At 34.3% G+C, this 15,839-nt stretch overlaps 2 protein-coding genes across 2 annotated transcripts; both read left to right on the forward strand.

Annotated features, from left to right (window-relative positions):
- Positions 1–1,326: 1,326 nt before the first annotated feature.
- On the forward strand, positions 1,327–4,824 carry LOC106615055 (sodium/potassium/calcium exchanger 5). Its single transcript, XM_014231086.3, has 7 exons — positions 1,327–1,652; positions 1,726–1,893; positions 1,948–2,135; positions 2,197–2,383; positions 2,450–2,773; positions 3,626–3,727; positions 3,799–4,824. The coding sequence occupies exons 1-7, from the start codon at positions 1,643–1,645 to the stop codon at positions 4,140–4,142; spliced, it is 1,323 nt and encodes a 440-aa protein (XP_014086561.3). The 5' UTR covers positions 1,327–1,642; the 3' UTR covers positions 4,143–4,824.
- A 1,887-nt stretch (positions 4,825–6,711) lies between these two features.
- Positions 6,712–11,618, forward strand: LOC106615060 (sodium/potassium/calcium exchanger 5). Its single transcript, XM_014231093.3, has 6 exons — positions 6,712–7,290; positions 7,664–8,095; positions 8,157–8,492; positions 8,746–9,087; positions 9,192–9,404; positions 11,039–11,618. The coding sequence occupies exons 1-6, from the start codon at positions 7,095–7,097 to the stop codon at positions 11,473–11,475; spliced, it is 1,956 nt and encodes a 651-aa protein (XP_014086568.3). The 5' UTR covers positions 6,712–7,094; the 3' UTR covers positions 11,476–11,618.
- The last annotated feature ends 4,221 nt before the right edge of the window (positions 11,619–15,839 follow it).

Here is a 15,839-nt window from a genome sequence, read left to right on the forward strand (position 1 = left end):
TATTTAAAAACTTGCATACATATTTTTGTTCCTTAAATTTTAATTTAAAAAAATCAGTTTTAGTTTTTTTTTAATTAAAAACTTTTTTTTTCTGAAATCAGCTAAAGTTTTCCTTTTTTCATCAAAAACTTTGACATACATTTTTTGTTTATTTTTTCATTAAATAAAAAGACAAGACGATTTTTGATTTAATAGTTTTTAGTTTTTTGATTTAAAAACTTTTTTTATATTATTATTTTTTCGTTAAATTTTTATTTAAGAAAATCCCATTTTTTACTTAATATTATTCCTTTTTTAATATAAAAACTTTTATACGTTATTTTTTTTATATTTTTTTGTTAAATTTTAATTTAGGATCATCAGATTTTTTATTCGTTCTTTTTTTTGTTACTTTTTTGTATATTATTAAACAGGAGTTTTAATTTGTTTTAATTTTTGGTTTATTAATTTTTATATAAATATTTTCTTATAATTTTTTTTTTAATTACGTTAAATATTACCTAATATTAATATTTGTAATATATAAATTTTGAAATGTATGTAATTTTTTTAATTTCTTACATTAAATATATTTTATTAAAAAAATTTAATTCATACATTTCATTATGTAAAATGTATACATATTTGTATTTAATTTTTTTTTATTTTTTCTTAAAAAATTTATTTTATATTTAATTAATTTTTAAAATTTCTTAAAGTGATTTTTTAAATTATTTTATGTTAAATTATATTAAATAAAATTAAAATTTTTTATTTCTTAATGTAAAATTTGCAAATTTTTTTATTAACATTTTTTTTAATTTTTGCAAATTAAATTTTTTTTTTAATCACGTTAAGCTTTATTGAAAAGAAAGTTGTATTATGAAAATTTTTCATTTAAAAATTAATTTTTCTATAAAATTTAAATGTTTTTATTTTATATTCTTTTTTTTAATTAAAATTTTTTTATTTTATATTTTTTTTATAAAAATTTATTAATTTTTTTGATTTTATTTTTTTTTATAAAATTTTACTTTTTTTATTCAATTTTTAAGTTTTTTATTAATTAAATATTTTTAAATTTAATCAATTTTTTTTTTTTTAAACAAACTCCTCAAAAATAAAACTCCTTCGCTACTAAAAATTTTATTTTTAAATTTTTTTCTTTGTTGTCATGTATGTTTATATGTATGCAAACCCTAATTGTTTATTGTGCAGTGCATCATATACAATTTTTATATATAAATATAAAAAATAAAACTATTATAATAATGAGCGCAGTTTCTAGACCGTTAGTCGTTAAGGTTTGTAATTTTAAATATTGAATAAAAATTTAAATTAAACTTAATTCACTTTCCAAGATTTTATTTTGTTCTCTAGAAATGCCTCTATAGAATATTCTATCTACTACAGTTAGAAAAGTGCCATTTCTAAAATTTGAGACCTTAACTCGGCAGAGACCGAACGAGTTGTACGACTTTTTCTATGTTAACATTTATTAATTATTTGTGTCGGCAATAAATATTGCCACGTCTTATAAGATAGTTATGTTGCGAAAAAGTTTGAATGACAAGTACGAAAGAGTCATAATAAAATTAATTTTCCTGTCATAATATCGAAAATTTCTACAATTTGCTTCTAAAGATCGGTTATTATCGGTAGAATGGAGCAGGGTATGCCGGAGCGCAGCATTTTATTGGTTTCCTCGGCTTAGTCAAAGTTGACCGTCACTTTTCGTATTTTCAGAGAATTGCACGTTAACTGGCATTGAACACTTCCCACAAATATTTACCTATTCAACGACGAGCTATGAACTCATCATTGTCAGCTTTGCTATCACTTTGTATGCATTTTTAGGTCTCGCCATTGTCTGCGAAGAGTATTTGATATTCGCCATGATTAAGATATGTCATCGTAAGTATAATAATAAAACATAACAATACAAGAAACTCTTCTGTTCTAATTTAGAACTGGATATGAGGATTGTTATGGCTGATGCCACATTGCTAGCGTTCGGCACGTCACTACCCGAACTGTGTATTTGCATAATATGCATTAATGTGGCTAAAACGAACGCGGGCTATTGCCTGATGCTTGGCTCGGTGGCGTTCGACAGCTTCGCTGTGGTCGGCTTATGCGGTTTAATCGCCAGAGAGGTGTGCGCTAAAACACATGCAAGTACAAAAGAGCGCTACTAATCGTTCTTAAAATTTTCAGCGTCTCACACTGGATTGGTGGACAACTAGCAGAGATTGCGGCGCTGTCTGCTTCGGTGTTATTTGCTTCGTGTTTTTTACGCTATTAGGCATCAGTTGGTTCATCAAATCGGTAATGCTGATAACTTTCTATGTTATCTTTTTAATTTACTTAAACTGTGACAAGTTCTTGCAAGAAAAGTTACGTGGTGAGTTGGGGAAACCATATCATATGCGCTCACGAATATTTCATTACATTTCTCACACACTTTTAGATATGAATGAGGAGACAACGCGTACAGGCGCTAAGTGTTTTCGTACGAATCCTAGCAATGTGCCAGTTATGCGTGAGAAATTCGCTAAATATGTCGTGGAGGAGGGTTTGGAAATCACATTACATCCCTGCCGTTGGCCTACATCTAATGCGGGTTTAAAAATGCTCTGGCTTATCTCTTGGCCTTTACAAGTATTATTCATAATGACAATACCGGATTGTAGGCGTAAAAGTTTACGTTCGTGCTACGGACTGACAGTGTTGATGTGCATCGTATGGGTCATGTTTTTATCCTACATAGTCACTTGGTGTGCTGCAATACTTAGTAAGTGCAAGCCAATGGAATTACTATGAGGCGTATCTCAGGTTGATAGGTTAGAGAAAAATTGCCATCAAATAAAAGGAACAGACTTTTTTATAGCCTTACAATTCTGGCTAACCTGTTGTTTCCAATACAGTCGGTTTTGCGTAACTGAAACTAATCCGTACTAGTATTCAACTAAAAATCGTACTTTCACCTGAAATCAGAAATCAGCTTTTGTTTCGTCGTTTCGTCGACTTTCAAAGCTTAACATTTATGAAGGTGCAGAAACTCGGCATTTTTTATTTTCACTAATAATCATACAGCGCATCTATGCTGCTGACGTGATCTCCGATATTCAAAAATAAGCAGGCGATCTCAGGAATCATTGTGAAAGCAATAGAAACCCATCAGAGCTCTTGAATTTTTGTTCAGATCTTTACGCTCTCGTTTTCCTAACCATATTCCTACTATTGGACCGTTATACTGGAGTTCTTTTCTAATGTGACCTACTACCGTCGACTCTTTAAATTGCTGCAACGCTCGGTTAGTTGTATGGTGTAGTTAAGCTGCTCTTAGAAGATGAAGATCCAAAGAAAACGCTTCATTGGATTTCTATTATTTAGGAAAAAAGCGGGGAAAGCTAATTCTTCTATATTGCTGATATTCAAACCAACAAAAAAAACAAACCGAGCTGATCTTATAACTCACTCAAACGAATTCTGCTTATAAATTTGTTTACGATTCTCGATTTTATGTTTCGAAACTTTCTGAAAACCATCTTTTTTATAACGGTGATATAAAAAAAGCCTTAAACTATAAATATCGCTAAACAAGCCGCTTTATTTCTAACTAATATTTTTCAAATACTTCCAGGTCACCAACTTCGCATACCTCTATCAATAGTAGGTCTCACGTTGTTAGCAATCGGTGCTGCTGCGCCTGATATACTCAGTTTTATATTAATGGTGCATCATGGTAATTACCCATAAAAACATAAATTCATAAATTATTGATGCTATATTAATTATAATTTGGCTTACTCGCAGCTAATAGCGCTAGAGGAATATATTATGCGTGGACAATAAATAATATAAAGATGTTTTTCTATATCGGCATTGCCTATGCGTTTGAGATTACATTGGATCTGCTGTGGCCAACGAAATTCTATATAATCCCTCTATCTACGCAACTGATCACCATGACCGTTTTGCTTTGTTTTTGTTTCATCATAATGTATATTTTATTGTTGTGCACACAATTCGTTATAAACCGCTGGTTTGGTGGTATTTTCATATTGCTTTATTTTTTGTATATAATTATTTGTTGCCTTATACAATTTGAATGGCTGAAAACGTGTAATAAGCCGTTTTGTGAACCTTTCAAAGTGTGATAAAGACAATTGAAATGTTTTTCTAGAACCAGAGCGCTGCCGATCTGTAAAGTCTGTGTTTGAAAAGATCTTAAAGAGTTAATATTTATCGGAAACAAATTCTTTTGTAGGTTAAGTCCAACCTGGTGGTAAATCCTTGTGGCAACCCTTAGCATAACCACCTACGTGTCAAGTTTAAAAGAGATTCATTTACCACGCTATACTTTTGATTACTTTTGACTAGTTTCACTGTTGTGTTCTTCTTCTTGAGTACCCGTCCATGAAACTTGCAAAATCGACATACCTCACATCAATCACGATCTTATGTACAGCTCGTCTGTGAAGCGAACTAACAACTCCTTCTGTCGATTTTTATTAAGTCATATTAAACCGAACAAATTTGATCTACTACGTGTTCGAATAGTCAGTATAAAAGGTCTGTTCCAAATCGCAACTGTTCTTATAACTTATATATCTCGCAATAATTTGCGATTATTTTAACGCGAAAGTACTTCCTAAATGTCCACACTTCCTAACAACAGCCTCGGCTTTCGCGAAAGTTTCTTCTGAATCTGGCGTGTTCTAATGAATACATATTCGGCCTAAATTTTTCGCTATTTGGTTCGGAAACTCGACCAATTAACGGTAGATCATAGCCTTGTGCCCACAAAGTTATCAGATAGTAAAAACTGTCTAACATAAATAACATTACCTTAGTTTTGACCACATATTTAAATGTATATATATGTATACTTATATATTTACCATAAATCACTATATACTCTAGAAAGCTCTAAGCCAAGGCTATCTCGAAAGTTTCTTCGAAAGTTTTTATTGACTCTAGAATGTTCTATTGAATACATATTAACGATAAATCATGATCTCATGTCCACCGAGTTAACAGCTAGTGAAAACTGTCTATCATAAATAATATTTATTTACTTATAAATCCTTAATTTATATAATTGTTTACATTAACTATATTAACAGTGTTATCGATATTTTGAAATTTACTGTCAAATTGAAATAAAAGTAAAATAATCATAATATACATTATATATGTAAAAAAAAATCATTAATTATAAACAAAGTACAATGCGCCAATTATGACGTCGTTTCCGCGCCTTTGTTTCTACTTTTGATGGACACTTTACATGTCCAAAAGTGTCCAAAAGTAGTAACTGTTATCGATAATTTTTGACAAATTAACACCGTCATATATAAGGGCATAAATATTAAATAAACTGCTCAATTATCTTAGGCAAGTAATCAATACTAACTGCAGCGTTCATAAGTGCCAACGACGGCATAAATATCCGATTTTTATTACTGTGTTTTAATTCGTATCGTCGATATTGAACGCAAGTGCGTAAAGTTTTGATTTCAACAAGTTGCCAACAAGAGTGATAAAGTAATCAAAACAAATTCACAAAATTAAATTAGTAATTTGATTTCATGTATTTTTAACTTGAGGGTTTTTAATTAGAACTTCCTATCGAAGCGAAAGTTCGATGTACTATTTTATGCGCTGAGCATTCTAAACAATGCTATCCGCGAATATTCGAAACTATGATAGATTTAATTATATATAAATTTAAGAACATAACCAGCCTTTCTCACCTTTGCGAGTAGTTCAATTGGGATGACGCCGCTTATCACTAGCACCTACGTTTATAGGTTTCGTACGGGTGCAAGTTACAGTGAAAGCTTTTGTAAAAACTTACTCGATATAGCTGAAAAGCATTTAACGTGTGTAAGCTTCATTGAATGCTTTTGCGAAAGCATTTAAGTTCGGAGCTTCAGCAATGTTATAGATCAAAAATAGAATAACGCAAAGTTCTTTACAAGAGTGTATGAAAGATTGAGCGAAGCTCTTTTGCATTTAAAACTTGAAAGTAGATATTAGAGGAAACGAAATAAAGAGCTAAATAAAGAGCTGAATTTTAGCCTGCCTATCGTTCCTTAAAAAAGTTGTACAAAGAGTTGAAAGAACTTATAGAATCAAGTTCTTACTTTATATTACGCAGTCAACGAACATAAGTTTGTATTTCAATACAGGATAGCCCATCATTTGCATAATACGCCGTCGGTAAAGCGCAAATATCTATAAAAAAAACAATTACGCTCATAATTATACAAGATCATAATTTTTTAAATTCAGAATTTCCATCGATCATTTCGTGCAAAACTACCTGTCAAACACATACATATAACATAAATAGTCTGGCAAAAAAACTATCGCTCTGATCCCGCTATTGATACGCGCCACTGGAGTGACAGCCCAAAATTTTCCACAAACAAATGTGATTATATATACATACCTGATTTTGTACATATGTATGTATGTATGTCATATATACATACAATCGCATAAATAAATGCATACATACATATACTACATATACATATGTATGTATAGTATGTACATATTTATAATAGTTATATGCTTATGTTTTTAACCCAAAATTAGGCTTATCACCAAGTGCATTGTTTCGCCTGTAAACAAGTCTACACACAAACACTTGCACATATTTATGCCTAAACTTAATTTATGCTGCAGCGCGGTATTACTATAAATGCGGTGTTTATCCCTAAGACGCGCTTTAGAAGGCCGATAAGCGGCGAGGCGAACACATAATCTAAAAGAACAAAAGTGTCGTAAAGTGCAACAAAATTAGTGATTTCATTTCAAATAAAACAAAAAATTTTGAAAATAAAACAAATTTATTAAAAAAAAAAATTTTTCAAACATAAAAATTATAAAAAAAATTGTTATTAAAGACAAAAATAAAAAAATATTATTTTCAAACATAAAAATCATAAAAAAATTGTGTTCAAACATACAAATAGATTCATTGCAAAACAATAGTTTCAAACATTTGCCGCCTGTGTTTCAAAAGGCAAACAATTTTCAAGTTGCCAACACTCTCGCATACGTGAAACGGCATTTTTGCACAGTTATTTGCATTGCAAATGATGGACGAAAATTTAACGGAAACAAGTGAAAGTCGAACTTTCGTAAAGAATTCATATGTGAAATCGAAAAATATTCGAATTAAGTCGAAATTGTGTCTCCAATTACGTTGTTGTATTTATGTTGGTGTAATTTTATTATTTTACACCAATTATCTATGGTTTGACAGCGGCTGGCGTAGACGCGCGGAGAAAGGTGAGTAAAAAGTGTGTATTTAGTTATAACAGAGATTTATCGAACATTCTCGGCACAACTGAAGTAAGTAAAGAGTTATATTCAGCTAAGTCCAAATGTAAAGAAAATCATAGCCCTTTTAGCGGCTTTCAAATTTTCCGATTTTTAGTATCGTATATATATATAAGTCGAAGACAAAGGGATTTTACTGTATTACGCATATATTTCCGTTAGTCTCAAAATTATGCAAATTCTAGAAAAGTCATATATAATTGCAAACAGCTTTAAAGCTCTTTCATCATAAATTTCAAATTATTTGAAGCGCTTAAACTAAGCTCACACCATATGCGCAGCACTTCCGAACACATACTAACTAACAAACATTTTAAAATAGCTACCCCAACAGTGCCTCCCAAACAATTCCAGTCAACTAGACAGCTACTGAGTCTCGTGAGCACCAGCGCTATTGACTTGGAGCATTCACAAGAAAACGTGAGCATAACAGAAATACATTACAACAACAGACATCAATCAAATCGCAAAAAACTCAATGAGCATAAGCTAATAACAACAGAGAAAGTAAGAGCAATCGCCTCTTATAACGCTTCCCGCGCGAACTTGCCGTGGGCCGTTAACAGCCCAAGCACAGCCACAGCGAATTGCACTGCACCGGCGATCTTGGAATTTCCCACAGACGGACTGACGCGTACACAACGCCAACACGGCTGGATTACAGTGCATATTTTATTGGCGCTCTATTGCTTTTGGTTGTTGGCGGTAATTTGTGATGATTACTTTCTGCCAGCCATCGAGTTAATATGTCAAGGTAAGTTAAAACGGAAATGCTACATATAACGTTAAAATTTAACGTGTCTTCCTCTTATCAGCGCTACAGATGCGTGCCGATGTAGTCGGTGCCACTTTTATGGCAGTCGCAACATCAAGTCCGGAACTCTTTATGAATTGCGTTGGTACATTCGTGACAAAGGGTGATATCGGCATTGGCACAATTGTGGGCTCGTCTGTATTTAATTTGCTGGCTGTACCGGCATGTTGTGGTCTCTTTGTGGGCCAATGCGTTCCTTTGGACTGGTGGCCGGTAAGTCGAGATTGTCTAATGTATTGCCTGGCTGTGATTGCGCTGATCTGCACGCTCTGGGACGGCAAGGTGATGTGGTACGAATCGATGATGCTCTTCTTGGCATACTTTTTCTATATGGCAGGTAAGTGTTGAGTGCAAAAACGTTGAGTGCTTTTATTAACCCAAGAGACTGAGAGCTCTGGGCTCCTGAATTTAGAAACAGATATGTACTATGTTTCAGTGAGCGTCGATTTGTGTCATCTCCGATTGGAAAAACCAAGTTCTGTAAGCTCTTGATTCCATCTGATCGATTAAATCGCGAACAGATTAACTCTGCTTCTGATTAAGTCAAACTAATTTCTTTTTTGTTCTACCTCCCTCACTCACTCTGGCAGTGATGTACTACAACGATAAGGTCGCTCGCTCAGCACGTCGTCTGATCTCTCGTTATCGCCGTAAACTGCGTTTGGTATTTTCCTATCGTAAAGTTAGTGAGCTAACGCCACTCCTTGGACGTCAGCGTACCTTCAACGGCATTGCCAACAACTTAGCAACAACTTTTAATAGCATTATTAACTGTTCTTCAAGCAATAATCTGGCAACATTTTATACACCTGAATCCTCTATACAACTTTGTGCTAGTTTGGAGGATATCGAAAGTTGTCGCACGTCTACGACACAAAATGACAGTTATAGTTGGACGGTAGATGCCGAAGCAAATTGTGTTAATGAAACTGGTGAGTGGCATACAAATTGATGATACAAGTATTTGAATAAAATCTCTCTTTCGCATACAACCGCTAACTATCTCTCTCTCTCTCTCGCTCTCTCTTCATTATAGACTATAACACAACAGATTACACTGATCTACCTTGGCAACGCGGTGATGCTTCGTGGCTCTATTTCTTACTCCGTTGGCCCATCACTTTTTTGTTGTACATAACGGTACCGGATAGTCGCAGACATCCTCAAGCTAAATATATAGCATTTGCGGCATCGATTATGTGGATTGCAGTGATCTCCTATGTAGTGGCCTACGCGATAACCGTAATAGGTAAGTTGTAAACCAAAACTAAAACTATATTTAACTCCTTCATAAGCTGCCTACTTCTAGTTTTATGTATGTTTGCTGTTGGGCAACACAATTAAGTACTTAAGACTAATCAGAAATTGAATTCATTTTTAGCAACAGAAGCAACAGAAGCAATAAAATGTTTAAAATATCGTAAATAGCCTATTAAATCGACATACCATATATATAGCTGAAAATCTGTAAAATAGCTAAGAACTTTGGTGAATAGCTGAAAATTATAATATGGTACATTTAAAAGCAATTGGATGAATTGATAACAATATTTTAGTTTTCCTTCCAAACCTCTCTTCTTTCTTTAAGTGGTTTCCATATTACTCTCCTTCTATCATTTATGCTTTCTTGTTTTTTTTTAATCTTACTTGTTTTAGTTTCTTTTTTGCTCTCTTAATTTTTTTGCTCTACATAACTTGGATTTCCATTACCTGTATTTTCAATTGAATGACGTTTTTCTTCGTTCTAGATACTTTACTTTACTTTACCCGCCATTTTTCTATATTCTCATTCCTTTATAGTTTTCCGTTCCCGTTTTTGTTTTTTTGTATTTAATTGTCTCACCCTCCAGCATCTATTATAATTATAAAATTTTTCCTTGGTTTCTCCTAAATTCGTATTGTTTTGTTATTTCTTAGTAATTAATTTTTATACCCTTAACAGAGTATATTAAGTTTGCCACGAAGTTTGTAACAACCAGAAGGAAACATACATAAATGATCAGCATGATGAGCTGAGTTGATTTAGCCATGTCCGTCTATCTGTATATATACAAACTAGTCCCTCAGTTTTTATGCTATCGATCTGAAATTTTGCACCTGTCCTTTTCTAACAAAGAAGCTGCTCATTTGTCGGAACGGCCGATATCGGACCACTATAGCATATAGCTGCCATACAAACTGAACAATCGGAATAAAGTGCTTGTATGGACAACTCTTTAATTTGACGAGGTATCTTCACGAAATTTGGCATGTATTATTATTTAAAGCATTAATCTAATCTCCGAAGAAATTGTATAGATCGGATGACTATAGCATATAGCTGCCATATTAACTGAACGATCTATTATTTAAAGCATTAATCTAATCTCCGAAGAAATTGTATAGATTGGATGACTATAGCATATAGCTGTCATATTAACTGAACGATCGGAGTAAAGTGCTTGCATGGACATTTTTTTTAATTGACGAGGTATCTTCACGAAATTAGGCACGAGTTATTGCTTAAGGCAACAAATTATTCTCCACAGAAATTGGTCAGATCAGATCACTATATCATATAGCTGCCATACAAAGAAGAACGTTCGGAATCAAGTTCTTGTAAGGGGCCGAGGTATCTTCACGAAATTAGGCACGAGTTATTACTTAAGGCAACAAATTATTCTCCACAGAAATTGGTCAGATCAGATCACTATATCATATAGCTGCCATACAAATTGAACGTTCGGAATCAAGTTCTTGTAAGGGGCCTTTGTATTTGCGAAGGATATTATAGCTTCGGCGCAACCGAAGTTAACGTTTTTTCTTGTTTTTATGTAGAACTCTCCCAATTTCATCGCTTCATAGCATATGACTTTAAACAAATCTCTCTCACTTTCTTTACAGGCGATACGCTCAACATACCCGACTCTGTTATGGGTCTCACAATACTCTCCGCCGGCATGAGTGTACCGGAAGCCGTATCCAGCATTATTGTCACGAAACAGGGACTTGGCGCTATGGGCATCAGTAATGCAATTGGATCGAATACATTCGACATTTTACTTTGTCTCAGTGTGCCTTGGTTTATTAAAGCTTATTATTTGCCAAACCATCCCGATGAAATGTGGGTTGTGCCCAATTCTAATGGACTCACATATTCCGTCACCTTTCTGCTTGCGTCTGTTATTTGTCTCTTTCTAACATTGCTATTAAATCGTTTTAAATTGGATCGTAAAGTGGGTTTAATATGCGCCATTTTATATGTCTGTTTCATTGTTTGTGCAGCACTCATCGAGCTCAATGTATTCTTTGCTGTTAATGTACCTATATGTGAGCACTGAGGGAAACGAAAGAGGATGACATTTTGATTGGATGATCAAGTTGCCCGATCTAGCCAACCTTGTTTTGTGAACTTTAGATTTTGCACAATTAATTTTATTAATATTTACCCAACAATAAATGATAATAATTCGAAGCAGTAAAAGAGCTGGTTTTATTTAAGTCAGCGTTTCCACAAATGTGTGATTCGATCCCCTGGTTGTTACTATCCGAAGTGAGATTGGAATTGTTATCAAATGCATATATTTTTATTATACTCTCGCAACCTGTTGTTACAGAGTATAATAGTTTTGTTCACCTAACGGTTGTTTGTATCACCTAAAACTAATCGAGTTAGATATAGGGTTATATATATATAAATGATCAGGATGAAGAGACGAGTTGAAGCAAATTTTTTAGAACCTCTACCCACAGTGTGAAAATAGTTGAAATCGGGTGCCAACTCCGCCCACTCCCCATATAACGGTACTGTTAAAAACTACTAAAAGCGCGATAAATCAAGCACTAAACACGCCAGAGACATTAAATTTTATCTCTGGGATGGTATGAGATGACTTTATAGGAACCGCGTTCAAAATTAGACAGTGGGCGTGACACCGCCCACTTTTAGGTGAAAACCCATATCCTGGGATCTGCTTAACCGATTTCAACCAAATTCGGTGCATAACGTTCTTTTGATATTTCTATGTCATAGTGCGAAAATGGACTACAACCACGCCTATTTCCCATATAACACCATTTTCAATTCCATCTGATTCTCTCACTTTCCACTATGCATATCAAGCAACAATGATTATATCGGGGTAAAACTTTGCGTGAATAATGCGATTAAAGTATGCCACCTTGTGACCAAAAATTGTCTAAATCGAACCAAAACTTTTCAAGCCCCTAAGTGCTAAATATGTGGACCCAGGTGCCTATAGTTGACCTTCTACCGAAAATATCAGTCAATCCACAAAGAAATCTCAAACGAGTATACCATTTGGCTTTGCGAGCGCATAAAATGTTCGGTTATATCCGAACTTAGCGCTTCCTTACTTGTTTTATTATATTTTTAATATGGTGCTTTTCTAACCTAATCTCAATTTTTATGTCATTTGTTTATTTCTTCGCGTTATCATCATCTGATATGTCACTCTCACCTTTACTTTTTAGACGATTATTGATTTGTTGTTAGGCAATTAGTATGCATTAAGGTTGAATTGCTTTATTTTTCTCAATTTTATTGCATTTATTACTTATTAAAATTCCACTTTATCGAATCAGGTGCAACAAACAGTTGAAAATGGAGTATTTTATTACTACTACTTTAAAGTTTAAACCCTAATTGAAAATTCGAACAAAGCAAGGCGAAGGTCAAGTAATAAAACTTCAGATTGTAAAGAAATAGAGATTGGGATTGCAAAAAACGATTAGACGTGATTTGTTGTTGCGGTTTCGCCTGATTATATGAGAGCTCGCATAAAATGGGATTCACCGTCTGTTCCTAACAAGATAACAGTTAAGATATCTAATATATAGGAGGATATAGGAGAGACCTTTCGCTATTTCGAAAGATGCAATCAAGAAACCTACGTTCTAAAAAGCTATTGTCATCGGACGAATGTAGCTATAACGTAGGTAGGTTATACGTAGGCATTATTTACATTTATGGCAACCGATTTGCAAAGACAGAATGAAGAAACTTAGGTTCATAAGCGCTCATGCCAGCCACTTAGCGCAGTTTTTGTTATATGTATTAACTTTATAAACCGCTAAATATTTATGAGGAATCCTTAACTATTATAACGAGTTTAAAGGGATCTAATTTAGTAATACGCACTTAAGTTTGTAGAAAATCTCGAAATACACGTAATAGCTGTTATAACGACTTGTACAAGTATAGATAAGATAGTTAATCCTACTGCCTCCTTCTGTCGGGTTTGGGGAAAGAATATGCCCGCGGCAAGGCATGCCTGTCGTAAAAGGCGACTAAAAGCCAATATGCACTATGACTGTTATTATATTCTTTGCCCAGTAATATCAGCATAGTATATGGAGTGATAGTGCTATAATACTCAGCTTGAACTGATATTAGAAACACTTTAAATGAAAAAGCAAATAAAAAGACATTTGAAGTTCAAGCGACAAATGTCACCAGTCATTTGAGTAATGGGTAGCTCAACTGGCAGTAGTTTAGGCTACGCAGTCTGACCGGAGACTTTCCGGTACCACGGGGAGCAGAAAGCCCTTGGACTTCTGTTCAATCTGCTCATTGGGTTCGGCCCTTTGGGGAGTATCGTGGTGGCTGTGGTTTAAACCTAAATGCTGGAAGAACTGAATTTTCAGTTCGAAAAAAGAAGTTACACAAGTAACTGGGTGCCGTACCCGAAAACGGAAGAGGTTTTAGGTCGGCCTCGAATCATACCAAGATGGTAGTGTGGACCCAGACACACTGCCACTGGTATCCAAATAAATACTTGCATAAGCTCGTTTTGTTTGGGGCGCTGATCAACGCATTGTATTGATCCGTTGTGTTTTGAACACCGTGAGGTAAGGCCGTCGCCGGCAGGTACTCACGTAAATCTACAACGAAAGTTGCCTCCTTCTGTGTCAAAAGAATAAATGCTTTAATTTTTTAGACATATGTAACATTTTTTTTCACGCGTCTGTAGGAGAACTAATAAATTTAACGTAAGCGGCATCTTGAGCTTAAGGGCTTAAGAATGTAAATCCATATTTATAATATTTATAAAAGGGAACTGACGACCAATTCTGAGATTTGAACAATCATCTTTTGTCCCTGACAATTCATACAATCATACCCAATGTAAGAACAGTTCGAAAAATCAATGATTCTTATTCTCTCGTGTTATCCAAATAAATACTTGCAAATAGCTCGTATTGTTTGGGGCGCTTATCAACGCATTGTATTGATACGTTGTGTTTTGAAACACCGTGAGGCAAGGCCGTCGCCGGCAGGTACTCACGTAAATCTACAACGAAAGTTGCCTCCTTCTGTGCTCCGAACTTCGGTATCTGGCAATGACGATGCTTAATTCGACCCATTTTTATCGCTCTAATCTTCATGTCCACCTACGAAGCGATAAATTGAAATATAAGTATAATCTGAATACGATGGTCACGACGGACCATAGGTAAACACAAAACTTCTACAGTAATCAACTTCACAATTACTACGCTCCGCACAGACTACCGTATACAAACTATCAACTTGGTATTGTATACTCATATACTCGTATTCGGGGTTCAGAAAAACTTTATCCTTCGACGATTGCAAGACCTCTCTACTATTAATTAGCTTCGAGTCCCTACAACTGAATACCCGATTACCGAAGACCAGTACCGTCACGAAGAATTTTGTTTCGCGAAAAAATAGTTAAGAATGAGGGCATACATCTTAGATCAAGCAAAATAAATACCTATTCTACGACGATCGCAAGTCCTCTCTAGTATTTGCTGTGACTACAAAGTACCGCACTCAAAGAATTTAGTCTCGCGCACATTTTGCACGAGTTGGATTTATAACTGGTTTTGGGTGCAGTCTTATAGGACTATACTATACAAAAAAAGTGGAGTACATAATGTGAGCAAATACAGCGACGTAGGCAATGAGTCCTTCTACTCGAAGTGCCATTGAATTTTGAAGTGATTTAAGATCATAGAATATGCAATTTTTTATCTGTGTTATCGATAACAAACTAGTTTCGACTAGTGTTTAGACAATTTAATAAATTTCTGTTGCTTACCGTACTAATTTTCTTATTGTCGGTTTATATATTTTTTCTGATATTTTCATTGACTTTTCGCAATCTCACGCCCACTTAGCGTTCACTCGGTGCTATTTAAGACCTGTGACAAGTCAAACCAATCAATTTACAGCTATGCGATAATAATAATGTGCGAATTACTTGCGCAAATAACTACTAATAGTTTTTATAATAATAATAATATAACACGGTAGTGTGATAAAGACCAGCTTGTTGATTTGCAATCGAGCTCATTCAACATTTTACTGTGAGATTGACTTCGTTGATACTAGACGACAAAAAAGAACACACGCAGTAGTGAACCAGCTCACCAGATCTATTACGCACGCTCTCATTGTGTGCATGACAGTCAGCCGTCTTGTGTGTACTGTGTGGAGAACTTGATTTGTTGATATTATATAATGCTTTGGCATTATTTACACACTGAGTATAACGGCGGACCTATTTGCAAGACTTACATAGTTGACAACTGAAATGACGAATATTGTCTATTTTTAATCAAAGTTGGCGCTGTGGTGCGGTTACTTAAAAAAAAACTTTTTTTTGTAGGCGAATGCTCTCTCCAAAAGCACTTTGGTTGGCAGAACTAAGAGAGA

Source organism: Bactrocera oleae, chromosome 5 (assembly GCF_042242935.1).
Source record: "Bactrocera oleae isolate idBacOlea1 chromosome 5, idBacOlea1, whole genome shotgun sequence".
Lineage (NCBI taxonomy): Eukaryota > Metazoa > Arthropoda > Insecta > Diptera > Tephritidae > Bactrocera > Bactrocera oleae.